Below are 18,345 nucleotides of genomic sequence, written 5' to 3'. Positions count from 1 at the left end.
CCTCAGGGCCTCCGATCCTGAGGGGCCGCGGGGGCTCGCTGTGGCTTTGCAGTGCGATGAGCGGCCAGAACGTCCTTGGACATGGCCTGACCACCTGCGCCAGGCGGGGTCTCCCCCTGAGGCCGTGGCTGGGATGAAGGAGGCCGGGAGGGAGCTGAATAATACGAGTGGAGTGTAAAGGCTCGCCGAGGAGACGGGGGCCAGCGTAGGACTGGCTGCGTCCCCAAAGGCATCGATCAGAATGAGGGCTCGTTAGGTGCTCAGGACCTGGCGTTTTTAGGGCCCGAGTTGCAAAGAACTAGTTTGAATTCAAGCAAACGTTGAGCCCTCGTTGTGCCTGTGGAAGAGGAGTTGACACTCCTGGCAGACCCCAGCATTGGATCGGCGTGAGAGCGCCCTGTGTCACTTCCCGTGTTGCGTGACTCGGTTTCAATGGTGCTTCCGTTGTTTCTGCCTCGTGTTGACTTGTCTGCGTTGTCCGCTGGTTGTGCTCCCAGGCTGGGGCCGTGCTCTGCATCGTTGTCTCCGCAGCGTTTGTGGGGAAGTGCGTCCCTGGCCGTGTGGGCCGGCTGAGCAGCCCCTGCCTGGGCTGGGGCGGAAGTGACCCCAGGCTGCTGCCTGCCGGACCCTGGAGGCCAGGCAGGTGGCGGTGGTGTGAGGCCCCAGGACAGCAGCTGGTTCAGAGAGTGGGCGGCCGTTCAGGGAGGACGAGTGAGAGCAAGGAGACGCACGAAGCCGTGTGTCACTGGATGGGTGTCTTTCTTTTCTTTTATCCTCACCTGAGGACATTTTTTCCACTGATTTTTTTTTTTTTTTTTCCGAGACAATGGAGGGAGAGAGAGAAACATTGAGGGAGAGACACAGCAATTGGTTGCCTCCCTACTGGCAGGGGCTTGAACCTGCAACCCAGGTGTGTGTGCCCTTGACCGGACTCGACCCGCAGCCCCTGGGGCTGACGCTCTAACCACAGCCAAACCGGCCAGGGCTCGATGGTGTCTTCTTAGGGTGTGTCCTCACCACCGCGGACGCAGTGGAGATGTAGAGGGAGTTTGCAGATGGGTAGCGGAGGGCGGAGGGGGCTCGTCTGCAGCCACTCGCACTCTCCCAGGGCTGAGAGCTGTGTCCTCCGGAGGGCGGGCTCTGCTCATCCTGTCAAACAGAACCGGGGTTGGAGTCGTGCGGGAGATGGAGGCGGCTGTCCCCACGGGCAGGTGGACGCCTGGGCCGGTGGAGCTGCACATGGTTGCCCAGAGGCACAGTCGTACCGACCGCCGAGTCAAGTCGGGGGATCGCGTGGCACGGTGGGCGGCGTGAAGGGGAGGTCCGGAGCGGCCCTCGGCGCGGGAGAGGCTGCGCTGCTGTTTGCAGGCTCTGCCTCCGGGACCCGCACGCGGCTGCCTGGGCCTTCAGTACATGGAAAGTGCTGGCTGACCTCCAGGCCCCTGGGTTGCAGATTTCAAGCCTGGACCGGCGAGGCAGGATGTCCCCGAAGGCGCCCGGGAAGGCTGTGAGGACCTCGCCAGACCTGCGGCCGCGAAGAAGAGAGGGAGAGGCCCCAAGGTTGGTGTGTGATGGTCCGCTGACTGTCCCCATGCCGGCTCCCCGGGGTGAGGCGGGGGCCCTGTGAGCCCTGTGACTGGTCCCCTTGGGGCGGAAACTGCTGGTGAGACAGGCCCTGGGCTCCCGGCCGGCGCGGCTCTCGCTTGTAGAGATGCTGATGGCCCGTCTCGAGCCGTGAGTGTCAGCTATCCCAGAAACTGTTCCATAATCGGAACAAACGTTCAGGGGTAGGCGGTGAGGAGCCCACACGTCCTTCAGTGAGGGGTCGGGCTCGGCCTCCAGCCGTGGGCGTGTCCAGGCCCTCTGCCCGGTGCCCAGGCCTTTCTGCTCTCAGCAGGCTCGGCTCCCGTAGGCAGGGACAGTGGCGGGAGGAGCTTGGCATTGTGTACACATTGAAGGCCTTTCGCTCGCTCCGCTGCTTTCTCTTTTGTCAGCAAAGTGGTTTAATCAGGGTGTGTACATGGGTTGGACGTGATGCTACTGCGCGCTCGGTGGACTCAGTGTAGCACAGAGGCAGCTTACGCGGGCTGGGAGACCGACGTGCGTGACTTGCTTCATTGCAGCACGCCTCACTGTGTCTGGTGCGGAGCCCACAGTATGGCACGGCCTGCCTTTGTTTATCTGTGAGCGAAACAAAACAAAAACCAGTCGAGGGGAAAGGCAGCTTCAGAAAACCCGGTCGTCAGCCCGGTCCTATGGCCCCTGGATGGGCCTCTGGGAGCCAATCAAAGCGGGGAAGGCAGGGAGGGAGGGAGGAGGGGGAGCTGCCGCGGGGAGTGCGTCTCTGGCCATGCCGTCTGCCTCTGCCCCGTGGGCCTGGGCCTTGTCCGTGGGAGACCTTCAGAGGTGGCTTCTAGAAGGTGCATCACAGCGCACCACAGGAAGCGGACGTGTGTTAACGGCTCTGTTGCGCTCGCTCACTCATGATGGGACCACAGAGCTGGTCTGTCTGTTCGAGGAGCAGCTGTGAGCCACGCATAGTGGCCGGGGGCTCTCGCTGCCCAGGGGGCGGGCATCTGGAGGGGACCTGGGTTTGCTCTGCCACCTCACCTCCGGGTTATTTTGGGTTGTTGTGGGGGGATTGTCTCCCTTTCTGTCTCATAGGCTGTTTGATTCCAGGAAGACTAAGTTATTTTCCTTTGATATTTGCTGAAATGTTTATTTTTAAGTGATGTAACTTTAAAAAAAACACGTCAATGTTTGTTTATGTGGGAAATGTTTTTACATTTTTGACTTTTTTTTCTCCCTTCTCTTTTGAACCCTCCAGCCAGTGAGAACGTTGGTCATGACCAGCATGCCCGCCGAGTAAGTACTCACTGTTCTGATGGCTTCTCCTCGGCCTAGGGCAGCCTTGGGCAAACTACGGCCCACGGGCCGGATCCGGCTGTTCTGTCTGGTTCTCTTGCTCTCCCCTCCGCTCCTTTACTTTGAATTTATATTAGTTCACACAAACACTCCATCCATGCTTTTGTTCCGGCCCTCCGGTCCAGTTTAAGAACCCATTGTGGCCCTCGAGTCAAAAAGTTTGCCCACCCCTGGCCTAGGGTCTTGGCCTTGGCTTTCTGCATGTCCTGTGAGCTGGGCTTCTGCAGCCGCAGGTCAGAGCTGACTCTCAGTTGTGCTGTATCGTTCACATCGAGTTAGAAAATCCCCGGACACTTCCAAGGTGTTTTAAGACTGAGTGTGGCCGAAACCGGTTTGGCTCAGTGGATAGAGCGTCGGCCTGCGGACTGAAGGGTCCCGGGTTCGATTCCGGTCAAGGGCATGTACCTTGGTGGCGGGCACATCCCCAGTGGGAGGTGTGCAGGAGGCAGCTGATTGATGTTTCTCTCTCATCGATGTTTCTAACTCTCTATCCCTCTCCCATCCTCTTTGTAAAAAAATCAATAAAATATATTTAAAAAAAAAAAAAAGAAAAAGACTGAGTGTGCCCTGGCCAGGGCTCTGTGATTGGAGCATTGGCCCGGCCTGGCAGGTCACGTGGTGCAGGGCACATAGGTAGGTTGCGGTTCACTCTCCGGCCAGTAGGGGCGCTGGCGGCAGGCAGCCAGTCCATGTGTCTCTCCCTGCCCTTCCACTCCCTCTGAAAAATCAATGGAAAATAGCGTGGGTGAGGACTGAAAAAATAAAACTCCGAGCAGGTCCGCTCTGAAGCTGGGTGCGGAGCCGGGAGAGGGCTTGTGCCTGTGGCTCTCCCTGTTGCTCAGCTAGGTGTGTGTGTGAGCACCAGCCCAGGACTCGCCCCTGCTCAGCAGGGGAGCCTCGCTCCCATTTCCCTGAGGCTCTGGGCAGGCTCTGGCAGGGGCTCCCTGCGTGCTTGGAGCAGCGTCCACGCGTGTCCCGGAGGGTGCAGAGCACTGGACCGCACGCACTTCCAGCGGAAATGCGGCACCATCTTTGTGACCGATTCTGGAATTCCTGTCCACAGGGACACCTGTGTTTCTTCACATCAGCCATAGGTTTTGAGGTTTTGAGATGATCATCAAAACCTGGGCCCTTTCCCTGAAAACCAGGCTGCAGTGGGCATGCGAGTTCCACGCATTCGCAGGACCAGGTCCCTTCCTGCCGTGCCACCACAGGGAGAGGCAGGCCCGCCCGCCCGCCTGCCTCTGGTGAGCGCACTCCCAGGCTGCACACGCCCTGGCTGCGTTCCCGCCCGTCTAGGACCGGGCCGGCGCTCAGCCCTTCACAGCGACCTCGAGTGAGAGCTGCCGTCCTGTCTTCCCCGGTTCCCGGTTATGGGCTGTAAGGAGACTGAGATGTGGCCGGCGCAGCTGGAACCGGTGCAGCAGCACCGCTGTCCTCGCCTCTGCGATGGGCTGTGTCGCCTGGGCAGGAAGCCTTGACGGTGCCGTTTTCCCTCTTTGACAGAAAGCAGAGCATCGTCACCCGGGTGGTGGCCAAACTGAAAGGCTTCTCGTTGGCCCGAGAAGTGTGTGAGAGCACCACCCACGTGCTGGCCGGGCAGGCGCTGCGCACCCTCAACGTGCTGCTGGGCCTGGCGCGCGGCTGCTGGATCCTCTCCTACGAGTGGGTGAGTCTGTGCTGGGCCTGTGTCCCCGCTGAGGCCCTCCTGGGAGTGGGGGGAGGGTCTGCGCTGGGCCTGTGTCCCCACTGAGACCCTCCTGGGAGGGGGGGGGATCTGTGCTGGGCCTGTGTCCCCACTGAGACCCTCCTGGGAGTGGGGGGATCTGTGCTGGGCCTGTGTTCCCACTGAGGCCCTCCTGGGAGTGGGTGAATCTGTGCTGGGCCTGTGTTCCCACTGAGGCCCTCCTGGGAGTGGGTGAATCTGTGCTGGGCCTCGTGTCCCCACTGAGGCCCTCCTGGGAGTGGGCGGGGGGTGTCTGTGCTGGGCCCCGTGTCCCCACTGAGGCCCTCCTGGGAGTGGGTGTGAGTCTGTGCTGGGCCTGTGTTCCCACTGAGGCCCTCCTGGGAGTGGGGGTGTGGCTGGGTCACCCGGAAATGTGGACAGAAGAGCCGAGCCCTGCACACCTTGTTTGTTGCACACCTTCCTGCGGCCATGGCTGCATCTTGGGGTGGGGGGGGGGATGGGCACGGGGAGGACCCTCGGCCGCAGGAAGAAGCCCGATTGGAGCCGAAGGGAAGGGAGATTCCCTGTGCATGTTCTCACAGTTACACGCATTTTCCCGCGTCTGAGCGAGAAGTCACGTGACCTACGTCGGGGGTGGTTTCAAAAGCCCCAAAAATTGCCTGATGGTTTTTGCAGATGGCTTTACTTAGGGTGAGCCATGTACGTGTGTCCTCTTAGATATGTTCCGTCTCACAACACATCAGGGTGAGCTGTGTACAGGTGTCCCCTTAGATATGTTCCGTCTTATACACATCACTTAGGGTGAGCCGCGTACAGGTGTCCCCTTAGATATGTTCTTTCTTACACACATCACTTAGGGTGAGCCGTGTACGTGTGTCCTCTTAGATATGTTCCATCTCACACACATCACTTAGGGTGAGCCGTGTACGTGTGTCCCCTTAGATATGTTCCGTCTCACACACATCACTTAGGGTGAGCCGTGTACGTGTGTGCCCTTAGATATGTTCTGTCTTACACACATCTACCTGTAACAGACTTGCCCTCATTTCTGTGAATTAAAGGCCGTTATTTTTTAAGTCATGGTCTCCATCATTCATGGAAGGTGAAATGGTCTATTGCCATTTCTGCTCTTCCTTGCTCCTCGCCCTGGGCGCCCCGAAGCCAGCCGTCAGTCGGGCGAGTGGTATCATCGTTCCTTGCGTGGCTCTTGCATCTGCTAAGTGCCCACCCGGCCCCTCCCCTGCGGCGTCTCCTAGTAGCTCTGTGCTCGCTCAGGGCTGTCGGTGCGCGGCCTGCAGAGCCGCTGTGGCCTCACTGTGCCCTGCCGTAGCTCTGGGCCGGCTCTCGGGCCCGGGAAGCAGAAGACATCAGAGCTTAGAGTCACGAGTGGGAGGGAAATGGCCTGGGGTGCTCTGTCCGCATCGGTGGCGGTTGGGGGTCACTGTGCCTGATGAGATGTCAGGACTGACCCGCACGGATGGGCATGAGACGGCACCTGTAAGTTGGCTTCCAGGAGTGACGCGCTGCTCTCTCTCCCGGTCACAACGTGTCCTCCTCAGGCGGCGGCTCCTCCCGTCACGCCCCAGAGGAAGAAGTCCTGCATCTATGGAGATGCCTCTGCGCCAGCCTGCTCCCCTGGCGCCTGGCACATCCCCTCTGCCTCCCTGGGCACCTCTGCGCCCCCGGGTGCGGCCTGGGCCTCCCACAAACCCTCTGCAGAAGCGGAGCAGGAGCCAGGTGCAAGGTTCGCCTGCCTGTGGGGTTCGCTGCTGAGTGTGAGGAAGGCGGGCCGGGGTAAAGCGTGTGGCTAATACCCTGCGGGTGCCCGCTGGGTCCCCGGGGTCTGCTGGAGGAAGCCCCGCACTCAGGCCTGAGGGAGTGACGCACCACAGCGCTGGAGGGAGAATCGCTGCCGCCCCGCACGGTGGGGGAGCTCACCGCAGCCTGGTGACGCGCCGAGTGACCCAGGAGGCCGTTGCTCAGGGCCAAGGTGGCAGCGTCCACCACACCCCTGGGGGCCCCCGTCTGCGCGGAGGACGGGCTTTCTCTGTGGTCCCCCCTTTTTCTGTGCCCCGGTGCAGTTGGGGATTCTTAAAATATTCTTGGCGAGCAGTGTGAGCTTGCCTCCAAGACAAACACGGCCGAGAATGTTTTTATTTCAGGGCTGTGTGGTGTTCTCTGAAATTTCTCGTAGTGTTCTAGCTGTCCTTCCAAATTAGACAGTTGTATGTGGCCACGTAGCCTATCAGATACTGTGGTGATTTTACAACAAAAGCCGTGTGTTTGGTTTGTTTTCCTCTCGGAAAGCGCGCTGGCAGCCCCGCCCCGCTGGCAGCCCGGAGCCCTGGGCCTCCTGCTTCGGGCTGGTGGCCGGAGGTGGAGAGAGGACTGGCAGGGTGGCGTTTCCGCGGGCAGCCGGCGGGCGCAGCACAGCGGGAAAGGAGGGACCGGCCTGACCACGGGCCCCTTCGTGTTGTGCTCAGGCGTGGGCTCCGTGGACCCTTCGCTCCTGGGCTCCTCGCTGTCCCTGGCTGGGCGTCTCCCGCGTGCCCTGTGTGGCCTCCCGGGGAGGGTGGCCCACCTCTCCTGTCCCCTGGGGTGGAGTCCATGCCCGGGAGATGGAGCTGGGGCGGGCATGTCAGCCTGTGTCGCGTAGGAGAGGGACTCTGAGCTTGGTGAGTCCGGCGGGTGCGGGCCGCGGCTGTCAGTCAGCACAGGCCTTTCCTCGGCAGGTCGGGGGCCACTCTGACGTCGCCGACCCTTCCTGCTATCCTGGGGCGTCATGCAGCCGTCTAACCTGGGCTGTGCTGCTCTCATGAGCAGGTGCCGGAAAGGCCCGCACTCTGAGGAGCTGGAGCTGAGCCTCGGGGGCTCGGGAGGAGGTGGGGGCCCCTCCCTGGCTGCGATCAGTGAGAGGAGCTCAGGGCAGAGCCGCCTGCCTGTGCTCACCTGGCCAGGGCCCAGGGGACCGGAGCCAGCACTCACCTGGGAGAGGAAACAGATGACTCAACGTACTTGACAATCTCAGAACAGGAGACCGGGAGGCTGGAACAGGCTGCAGTCTCAGAGGGACGGTGGGGATCAACCACAGGACTTGTATGGGCATAGGCATGACCCATGGACACAGACAGCCGTGTGGTGGGGGCTGGTGGGGGTGGGGAGGGCTAGAAGGGGTCGATGGGAGAAATAGGGGACATCGGTAATACTTCCAACGATAAAGCTTTTTAAAAAGAATTTTGGAATTGCTTCTGGCCTCTAAGCTAGAAATGTCTCACACAAACATCGTGCATCACCATAAATCACAACCGTCTCCTTTACACGTGTGTTCCTTGTGAGAGTTCAGGACAGTCAGGTGACCTGGCGCTCATGTGAGAAAAGCACTCGGGTAGCTCACGTTCATGGGAAGAGGGGCCGGAACACGAGTTGCTCCCAGCGCCTGACAACGGGCGATGGCCGCTGCGGATAATTCTGCTTGTTTCATAAAGGGATGCTCCTGCTGTTTGTCTCGGTTGCATCGGAATGAGTTATGTTTATGTTTGTTTTCATTTTGATAAGAGACATAGGAGCCTGTGCTATTTATAAAGACGCTTGGCCTTCGCATGTAGCTGCTGGAGGGAGGCTGGGTCACCCTGCCCCGTGCTCAGTGAGACGTGAGACGTGGCTGCCAGGGCGCCGCGAAGCTCGCCAACCCCAGAATAGCCGTTGGAGCATCGCTGCGCGTTGCCGTCGCCAACGGCCGTGTCCGCGCGCGGCCTCCCCGCTCCTCCATCCGAGGTTTAGTGTCTGTCTGCTCACATCTCTTAAAAAGGGAACGGGTTCCTAGCTGCTTATTTTTAGGACTTTTTTGCTTATCCTCTCTCTCGTGGTCACGTAGGTCGTGGGGAGGCCCTGGTTTAGTGCCACCCTGGGGCAGCTGCGTGGTGCTTTCTGAGCCTTAAAGACACACGAGCCCCGGACCTTTTAAAGTGCAGGTCCTGATTTTGCAGGGCTGGGCCCAGCTTCTTGCTTTGCCGCCAGCTCACAGGTGAGGCAGGCGGCTGGTCCAGGACCACGCTGCCCAGGGCGGTGTTGGGGGCAGCGAGCGGGTGGGGGACAGGCTGCTCCCGACCACGTTCGTAGTCCTTACCTAGAAAGGTCTCGGGCTCAGAGCTGCCCTGTCCGGAGGCCGGCGCATGCCCAGGGGCACAGTCATCCTGGGGACCCGGGATGTGAACTCGGTCCAGCTGGGACGTTGCTGGGGGTTCAGTCACTGGCTCGCAGTGCTTGGAAATGGGAGTTTTGAACTTGAACTCAGCATTTCCTCAGTTCCGAGCCCCCATTCTCCCAGGAACCCCCTTCCCGAGGTAGCCTGGGTCATCCTCTCCCCGGTCCTAAATATCAGAGTCTTGGTTCCGTGACTGCACGCAGCGTGTGCGGGTCTGAACGGTGAACGGGTGGGAGTGACTGTTAATGCCAACCTGGTCCGGGCCAGTGAGGCCGTTAGACCCTCAGCTGCTTCCACATCCAAGTAAGGTGCTCAGGCAGCTCTCAGTAAGTGTTGGTGACCATTGCAGAGGCCTGGGACACGGAAGCACTGCTCAGGGCGGGGAGCAGGGCGGGCACGTGCTGTGTGTCCTTCCGTGTGACGTGTCCGGTGGGTGAGTCCGGGGTGCGCAGTGGGCACCGGGCATGCTCCCCGTGCGTGAGAAGCCCTGAAGCTGGGCGAGGCGGTGGCTGCACAGCTGCGAGTCCGCCGAAGACCCTTCAGGGTGGTTCATTGTGTAGCGTGAACTGCACCCCATTCAGGCTCACAGACGGAGAGCGGCCTCTCGGAGGCAGCATTGCGTCTGCTGCGTAGGTTTGTGTTTTTAGAGAAACGCGATGGAATTACAGGAGGTCTTCCTCGGGGTTCCGAGATGGTTGGAAATACGAGGAATGGCTTATTTTGGAACCCATGTTACTGCCTTGGAACCTCGCCGGGCCAAGTGGGCCTTCTTGGAAGTCTAGATCTCCTCTGTATTTGGCCCCCGTGTCCAGGACATAAGCACTCCGCTATCTATTATTGAAAATTATGTGATTGACAGCCCGGTCTTTGCTCCCCAAGTTTAACCCACGTATAACTTCTGACCACAGGGATGCTTTCGTTCTCACAGGGACGTGTGAGGTTTTCACGGGACAGAACGGTCAACTGGCTTGCCTTTGTCACAAGCTGTGAAGCGGTAGAGGTTGGTTTGACCCAGTGGCGTGGGTTCTGGGTTCCTAGCTCACTACACCGTCTGGTTGTGGGAGCGACACATACCCTCCCTCTGGAAGAAAATAAAGGCCGTGTACACAGTGGCAGATTCTCTTAAGGGTGCTTGTTTGAGAACATCAGTTACCTTCACAGCTGAGACAAAGACTCTGTGAAGTCTGATGAGAAAAATCCTGTAATTTTGGTGTTAGCTTAAAATAGCAAAAATTAAAAATAAAAAAAGGCCATTACTGTTTGAGTTCTTCTGTAGAAAAGAAAAGCTTGGCAAATGCAAATGTTTGTCCTTACATCTGCCCCGCTGGAGGAGGACGGCGGCAGGGCTGGCAGGTGAAGACAGCCCGGTCCGTCACTCCTGGTGGTGGAAGTGGGGGGTAAAGCAGACTTGTGAACTATGGGAATTAACGGGATCCCCATGGGTTAAATCTGTGGCACAGGTGCTCAGTGTCAGATTTGGTTTTAATTAACCAGCTGGTGTTTTGTACAGTATAAATTCTTCTTCTGCCAAGAACATGGTTGGCGTATCCTCTCCAGCGGCCCCCTTTTCTTTTTTCTTTTTTTAAATATTTTTTTTTTATTGATTTCAGAGAGGAAGGGAGAGGCAGAGAGAGACAGAAACATCAAGGATGAGAGAATCATAGATCGCTGCCTCCTGCACACCCCACACTGGGGATGGAGCCCACAACCCAGGCATGTGCCCTGACCGGGAATCGAACCCTGACCTCCTGGTTCATAGGTCAACGCTCAATCACTGAGCCATGCTGGCCGGGCTGGCCCCCTTTTCTTTCCCTGCTGTGTTCTCCCAAGTGTTCCTACAACTGTTAGGAGTAAGGCGAGCCCCCCAAGTCCTGGTAGGACACAAAACATGCTCGGGAGCCAGGCAGCAGGCAGACATCTTTACTTCTACATAGAAGGGGCGCACACGTGGTCTGGAAGCGCGTCCACACCGAGCAGGCGGTCTGCTCAGCTTCATAATCCCTGACGCACGTGACCTGTCCCTTGCTCTTGATTGGAGCTCAGGCGCACAGTCTTTCGCAATTGGCTAATTCAAAGGGAGGGGCTGGCCCTTGCTGTTTCAAAATGGCGGCCCCCAGGGGAGCTGCAAGCCATGTGGCCAACATGGCGGCTGCCAAGTCACGCCGTCCAACATGGTGGCCGTCTAAACTGTTCTTTGACAGAAAAGGTGATTTGTTTGTTCTCACAGTACCATACTGCTGTTGAAGTTAATTATATATGGCAGGTGGTGTGCTCTGGACACAGGTCCACAAACAGCGACTGATTTAGCTGACTACTTAGAAATTTAGAACAAACGTAATCATGTAATTATAACCAACCCTGAATGCTCGTAAATGTTTTCAACATGATCATAATGCTTTTGAGTGAGTTAAATCAGCTTCATAGCACAGTTGTAATTTTTATACCAGGAGTGGCTCATTATTGCATGGAGTGATGAATTTTTTTAAGCACAACCTAAAATCTCCCTGTTGGTTGCTTGTTCTTCAGTCCCAGCTTTCTCTCATCACTCAGACTGAAATCTGTTGTTTGCCCTCTAATTTTTTTTTTTTTTTGAGAAAGCAAAACTTAAGTATACCTTGTTTAGAGTGTTTGCTTATTTGTGACTACATTAACCTTTTTTAAACACCTAAGAAGAGTTTTGAGGAAATTAAGAAAATATTAAGAAATTAAGGTGAATGTTAGGAAAAACTAATTTGATTGTTTTTGTCCTGGAAAGGGACACTTACTGATGTTGAGCCGTAGTACTTTAGACCACTCGGAATTTTCTAATTCTCTGGGGAATAAGAAGTTGAGGCAGCTAATGAGCACACCATGGCCACTCGCCAGCACCAGGACTAGATAACAATCTATACTTTTTTACTTAAAAACAAGATGAAACTACGTGGAAAAAGCCTCCGTTTCCCATAGAAACACAAACTGGCACACAAGGACACTTTGGGTATATGCTCTTCCGTCATAATCCACACGAAGCTGCCTCACAGGGTGGTTCGTGCAACTTGAATGCTCTTGCTGGGGAAGTCCTAGCCAATGCAATAAGGCAAGAAAAAATATATATGCCTACGAGAGGCGGAGGGAGAGATTACCAGGGGTGGGCAAACTTTTTGACTCGAGGGCCACAATGGGTTCTTAAACTGGACCGGAGGGCCGGAACAAAAGCATGGATGGAGTGTTTGTGTGAACTAATATAAATTCAAAGTAAAGGAGCGGAGGGGAGAGCAAGAGAACCCTCCGCTCTTTCGGCTCCGCGGGCTGGATAGAACAGCCGAACGGGCCGGACCCGGCCCGCGGGCCGTAGTTTGCCCACAGCTGGATTAGACTGCCCACTCGCAGGAAATACGATTGCATCGAAAATGTCACTAGATCTACAGAAAAGCTCCACAGCTAAGTAGCCTGAGCACAGCCATGTTTTGCACAAGGTCATGTGCAAAATTCAGTTGTATTTCTGTCCAAGAGAAATGAACCACTGGAATTCTATTTTTAAGTCCAGCTTGTATTACACCCCCAGAAACAGAAATGTTTAAGTTTAAATCTGACAACATATTTGCAGGATCTGTTTGTTGAAAACTACAAAGCTCTTATGAAAGAAATCAAACAAGACCAGAATGAAGGGGGAGAGATGCTATGAATTGGAGGACATGGTACTTTCTACGCTTCTGGTCTGTAGCTTCCCCTCAGGCCCCGCTACAAGCCCAGCACGAGGTTTCTGCAGCTCTCGACAAGCGGGTCTGGTCAGCAAAGCGCTTTTGAAACGAAGAGCCGCTTGGAGACGCACACAGTGGAGGAGTCCAGGGGACGGGGGAGGAGAACGCTCGGAACGGTTTGGGCGAGTCCACAATTGTGCAAAGTGCAGTGTTGAGAAAATCAAGTGTAATTTACGAGGCTTATCATAAAAAATGCCACTGCCTGCCCTGTTGTGTCCCAGCCTGATTCCACCCTTAAAAGAGCCTGCTGGTCGTTTACCTACAGGTGTCTAACGGAAATGGTCTCCTGCGTATCTGGACGTTGTCTATAGGCTGCTGAGGAAGACTGAAATAGGACCGCGTGGCGCTGACCACTTCCTCCCTGCCCCTTCCCAGGCTGCCCACGGTGGTCATAGTTTTTGTTTGAAGTTTCGTAGATGAGTGTGGACACACAGGCGCGCGCACACACACACACGTGTGGATGCTCATGTGAGTGCTGTTTGAGCTGAGCCGCATAATGTGCTGATTCTGTTCCCTTTTTGGTTATTTTTGTTTTTCCTAGGGTAATCGTTAACACTGTTGGATTGCTTCCTTTTCTGTGGGCCTGTCTGCGTCGCCGCGGGGATTTCTAAGAAGCCACAGTCCTCTTACCCTGTCTGCCCTCGGGTCGTCCTCCAGTCCCGCAGGTGATCTGGGCACCACCACCCGGAGCCCTGCTGCTCCCTCCGATGCGGGCCCCCGCGAGGCTGGGCGCAGCCGCTGACCGGGCCTGTGGTCAGCGTGGCCCGAGAATCCCCGCGGTTTGGTTTGGCCTGTGTCTTTCTTCCAGAGACGCAGCTAATGGCATAAATTACGGGGATGTCTGGCCCCGACACGGGGTGTGAGCTGCTTGCCTGGGCGGCATGTGGATGGTGTGCTGTGTGTGTGGGTGGGGGGGGGTGGGGGGAGGCCACGCATCAGTCTCTGTGTGTCTGCCTTTTCTGGGGCTGGTCACTGTCCTCAGGAAACACGCCCGTGTCCTGCTCCAGGGTCTCGCCTGTGTCCAGGGTGAGGCCGACAGGACAGTTTTGCTCCGTCTGGTTTCACGTCTGCCTCGTCCCAGAGGGGCGTGGGCCGGGGAAGGAGAGCCCCCTCCTCCCTGTTCCACACCCTTTCTCAGACTTCTGCCGGCTGCTTCCTGCCTCGGGGGGTCCGAGGCGGTCACTGGACACTCCCTGTCGCCTTCCTTCTCTAGACACTAGCATCCCAGCTGTGCTCTGCCTTCTGAGTCCCTGACCACGTAGCAGCTTCTTGGCCACCTCTCTGCTGCGGACCCTCCCTGCCTTTGACCCCACCATTTTAGCTGCCTGCTGGCATGTGCTCAAGGTGCCGTGTGACTGGAGGCCACTTGGTTTTTTCCTCGTGTGGGGTGCTCTCCTTGCCTTGCGCTGTTCCGCGGCTGGCTTGCAATCACGGCGCCCCCCCCCCCCCCCCCAAGTGGAATGATTCCATGTACATAAAGCAAGGAGAGCATGGATGCGGGCGGTCTGGGCTGCACCGAGTAAGGGCTCCCACATCATGGAACATGGTAGCATCAGTGGCTATCTTATCGCTCGAACAGTCAGGCAAGAGAATGGTTTCTCGTTGAATTCATCAAGGTTCCTGCTTTATGAGTGTTAGGAATATCATGTTCATTTGTAGTGAATGCTGAAATCCCCCTCCTCTCAGGCTATGCCACATGGGATGGACCCTGTGTATTCCTTCAACTTCAGCCTGCTTTACTAGCTTCTCAGTTACTTTCCTATCACATGTAGGATGGGAAACAGGTCGGGTTAACTTCTTATTTTCAAGGTCACTTACGGTCTTTACTGTTGTCTTGCAGAGAGTATACTTTCTCTATTTTGAACAGGAAGGTGAAGTTCTGTTTGGCTAGTGAAGGTTCTAAAGGGAAAAGCGTGTACTTTTTTCCGTAATGTATTTACGATTTGATTTCCTTACAGTCAGATCTGTGTTTCCTGTTATCTCTGTAAAACATTCATTCTTTGGGTACGTAGAGAAATGAAACATGCAATTCACTTACAAAAGTGTACTGTTGACGTCTTATGGTTTTATTTTCATAGCATTTGGGGAGGGACACACTCAGAGAATGTGCGTTTTCCCAGAGGCTGTTTAACTCGGTTGGCATTTTTATGTGGATTCTACGTGAACTCGGTGCCACGGCGTGTCTAAGACGCCCCCGGACTCTGGTCCTGTGTGCTCCTGGCCTCCTGTTGGGCACGCTGCCTCCTGCCCGCGCTGAGCTGGCTTCCTGGGCTAAGCATGTGACCGCGAGGAACCACGTGGCTCGTGTGTCTGTCAGTGACCGTGGGCCGGTACCAGCCAGGCAAACAGCTGTCTGAGTGTTTGTAACCACCAGAAAGAGCCGGGGAACAGGGCCTTAGTGTCAAGTTTCCAAATTTATAAAACCTCCTTTCACTGAACTTCCTAAGTCTGTGTGTGTGTGTGTGTGTGTGTGAGTGTGTGTGAATGTGTGTGTGTGAATGAGTATGTGTGTGAACGAGTGTGTGTGTGAATGAGTGTGTGTGAATGTGTGTGTGAATGAGTATGTGTGTGTGAATGAGTGTGTGTGAATGAGTGTGTGTGAATGAGTGTGTGTGTGAATGAGTATGTGTGTGAATGAGTGTAAATGAGTGTGTGTGTGTGAATGAGTGTGTGTGTGAGAATGAGTGTGTGAATGAGTGTGTGTGAGAATGAGTGTGTGAATGAGTGTGTGTGTGAGAATGAGTGTGTGAGTGTGAATGAGTGTGTATGTGAATGAGAGTGTGTGTGAGTGTGTGTGTGTGAATGAGTGTATGAGTGAATGAGTGTGTGTGAATGAGAGTGTGTGTGTGTAAATGAGTGTGTGTGTGAGAATGAGTGTGTGAACGAGTGTGTGTGAGAATGAGTGTGTGAATGAGTGTGTGTGTGAGAATGAGTGTGAATGAGTGTGTGTGAATGAGAGTGTGTGTGAATGAGTGTGTGTATGAGTGAATGAGTGTGTGTGTGAATGAGTGTGTGTGTGAATGAGAGTGTGTGTGAGTGTGAATGAGTGTGAGTGTGTGTATGAGTGTGAGTGTGTGTGTGAGTGTGTGAATGAGTGTGAGTGTGTGTGTGTGATGTTGGTTAGGCAGTAAAAATCGGGGGACAACCCAAACGCGGCCTCATTGGCAAAATGCACATGGACCCACAGGTCCAACTGAAGACTGAGCGGGTCCCCAGCACAAACCCTGTCCCGTGCCCTCCCCGTGGAGGCAGATTTCCCCACCGCCTGCTGCTTCCACGGGCCAGCGAGGGCCCCGCCCAGGCGCTCGCTTCTGGCTTTTCTTGTGATTGCCCTGCCCCGAGCCCATGCCCCAGCACACAGGGAAAGGAACAGCACCCCTCGTGCCTCCCGACGGGCCAACCACCCGTCTCCCTACCCCCCTCCACCAGAAAGGGGCCGCCTTGGCTCGAGGTCTTCTCTCCGCTGGCGTCTCCTCCCTTTTGCCTGCTGTGCTCCCTGGGGCTCCGTGTAAACGTCAGCTCGTTGCCGACCTTTTCTGGGTTCTCCTAGACCGGGATGGCGGGGGGAGGGGGGGGGAGAGGGGGGAGAGCGTCTGGTCCACGGGCCGTATAAGGCCCGTGACATCATTTGGCCTGGCCCTGCCAGAGTTCATTAAACGTTTGACCAAATAAATTGATGATGTTGCATGGCCCAAGGATGATGCTATAAATATCCCAACGGCCCTTGGCGAGAAAGGAGCCCCACCCCTGCCTAGACAGCCAGTTGGCTTCCCCTCTGGGTTCCCAGGGCCTGTGCTGGGCACCCTGTTGGGGCCGCCCCCCGCCTCCCACGGAGCCTGACTCCTCGGGGTTTGGTGTGCTTCCAGGCCCCTGGTGGGATCTTACTCATGGTCACAGATGGACGGTACGTGAGCCAGGAGAGAGCTGTTGATAACGCCTCGCGTCTAGGGCCCAGGCCAGTGCTGGGGGGTAGCATTCGGACCCCATGCCCTGCGCCCGACTTCCCTGCCACCCGCACTTCCTCTTAGAAACAGCATGGCCGTCCCACGTGGGTAGTGCTGGCTGTGATGGCAGGGGGACGTTTCAGGCCGGCTCCTGGAGATGGTTCTGAGCTGTAGCAATTCCCGAAAGGGAAGGCTTCCGCCTCATCGCCAGCAGTTCAGCCAGAAGGACGTAGCTCTGTGTAGCCAGCACTGCGGGAAGAAGGGACGTCCGAGGTGGCGTGACAGACACGTGCGTTACGTGGCGGCTCCGGTTTGTGAATCCTGCCGGAGCGCAGAAACAGGCTGGAGGGATTCGGTCACAGAGCAGAGACGGCGCCCGAGCCTCCCGCCTCAGGCGTTGCTGAATCAAAATGAAGGCATCGTTTTGATCATTTAAATGTGTGGATTCAGATGCTGCTGCTGCTGATGCTGATGATGAAAGTGTGTTTATGAGATATTTCCTCTTCACACGTCTGGGGGTCTCTCACGTGTGTTCTGGGGAACTTCTGAAAGTGTCAGACGATGCTGGGAACAGTCACACGCCAAAGGGTTGCTTTTTAAGTTTAGGCCTCTGGTCTGTCTCCCCCTAACGTGTGTGCCTTTCTTTTTCGTTAATAAGACTGTGGGAACCGTTCCCGAGCACGGTCTGCAATGCCTCCTTAAACTGGAGGCGTGTGGTTTTAAAGGAATGTACCGTTCCGTGTCTAGGAGCCGGGGGTCTCTCGTCGTATTTGGCCTCTGTGGGACAGCAGCCCTGGCGTCTAGTCATCACGAGCCGACACCTGACCAGGCCCTCACCCATGTGCGGCGTGTGCCACGTCTGCTCGGATCCGGGGCGTGTGCACTCGCCGCTGGGTTTCCCATGTGTTCTGCTTTCGCTCGATCCTCCAGGCGGCTTGCTGTTCACTAAGAATATCTGACAATAAATGCTAAGAGGCCTCCCTCTGTGCCCTTGCAGGTCCTGTGGTCTTTGGAACTGGGTCACTGGATTTCTGAGGAGCCCTTCGAACTCTCCGACTCCTTTCCCGCCGCTCCGGTGAGTCAGGCGGTACTTTGCGGTGGGAACTTCAACTACAGCTTCTTGAGGAATTATTATTAGCAAAGCTGTGGGCTCTGATGTTTACTAAATCTAGAGCAGTTGTGCCCATAACTAGAAAGACATCAGAGACTGTTTATTTGTGAGAACAAACGTGAGAACGCTTCGCAAAAAGTTGTGAGAGATGCATTCTCAAAACGCCTTAATCATGAAGCCCTCGGGACAGAAAAACAGAAATGAGAAGGCCGGGTTCGTGAGGAGGTCCTGCTGTATCCGCTCACAGCCTGGAGCGATGCCGCCGCCGCCGCCGCCGCCCGTAGGACAGACCGGGGAGGCATACAAGCGTGGCTGCCAGCAGCACGCGGCGGGCTTTGTTTCCCTGTGTCCTGACTCGGCTTCGACCGGCCTGAGTTCCAGGGCGTCCGATGGGAATGGGGAAGCTCCAGGGCCTGGCTTCCGAAGGCGGAGGCCTGATCTTGCAGGGCGTCTCGGGCGACTGGGAGGCGGGACTGCGCAGGTGTCGACTGGTGTGCGCGGTGCGTTCCTTCACACGGCTATTACCTGGAAGCGCACGGCGCTTGTATCGGCAGCAGCCGTGGTGCGTTTTTGGCCGCTCGAGTGTTTTGGGTGATCACCATGCGACGGAGGCTGGCCGCTGCCCTGAATCCCTGGGCTTTCAAGGTTGAAGGTTGCTCTCTCTTCCTTTTTAAGACGACTGCTGTGATTTCCTGTCAACTTCATAGATGTTTTCTTACGGAGAGAACGTTTCC

The 18,345-nt window shown here is 56.3% G+C and overlaps 1 protein-coding gene across 1 annotated transcript in view; it reads left to right on the top strand.

The window, feature by feature from the left end:
* Positions 1–18,345, top strand: part of MCPH1 (microcephalin 1) — a 106,959-nt gene that overhangs the window by 16,694 nt on the left and 71,920 nt on the right. The window contains exons 9-12 of the mRNA XM_080660981.1: positions 1,454–1,560; positions 2,828–2,865; positions 4,432–4,594; positions 17,498–17,575. Of these exons, the coding sequence (XP_080517107.1) occupies positions 1,454–1,560; positions 2,828–2,865; positions 4,432–4,594; positions 17,498–17,575 (386 nt within the window). The remainder of the gene's footprint in view (positions 1–1,453; positions 1,561–2,827; positions 2,866–4,431; positions 4,595–17,497; positions 17,576–18,345) is intronic.

The sequence above is a fragment of the Plecotus auritus genome, assembly GCF_963455305.1.
Source record: "Plecotus auritus genome assembly, chromosome: 3".
Classification (NCBI taxonomy): domain Eukaryota; kingdom Metazoa; phylum Chordata; class Mammalia; order Chiroptera; family Vespertilionidae; genus Plecotus; species Plecotus auritus.
The sequence above is the reverse complement of the archived record's forward strand: the minus strand, read 5'-3'. Positions and strand labels throughout refer to the sequence as shown.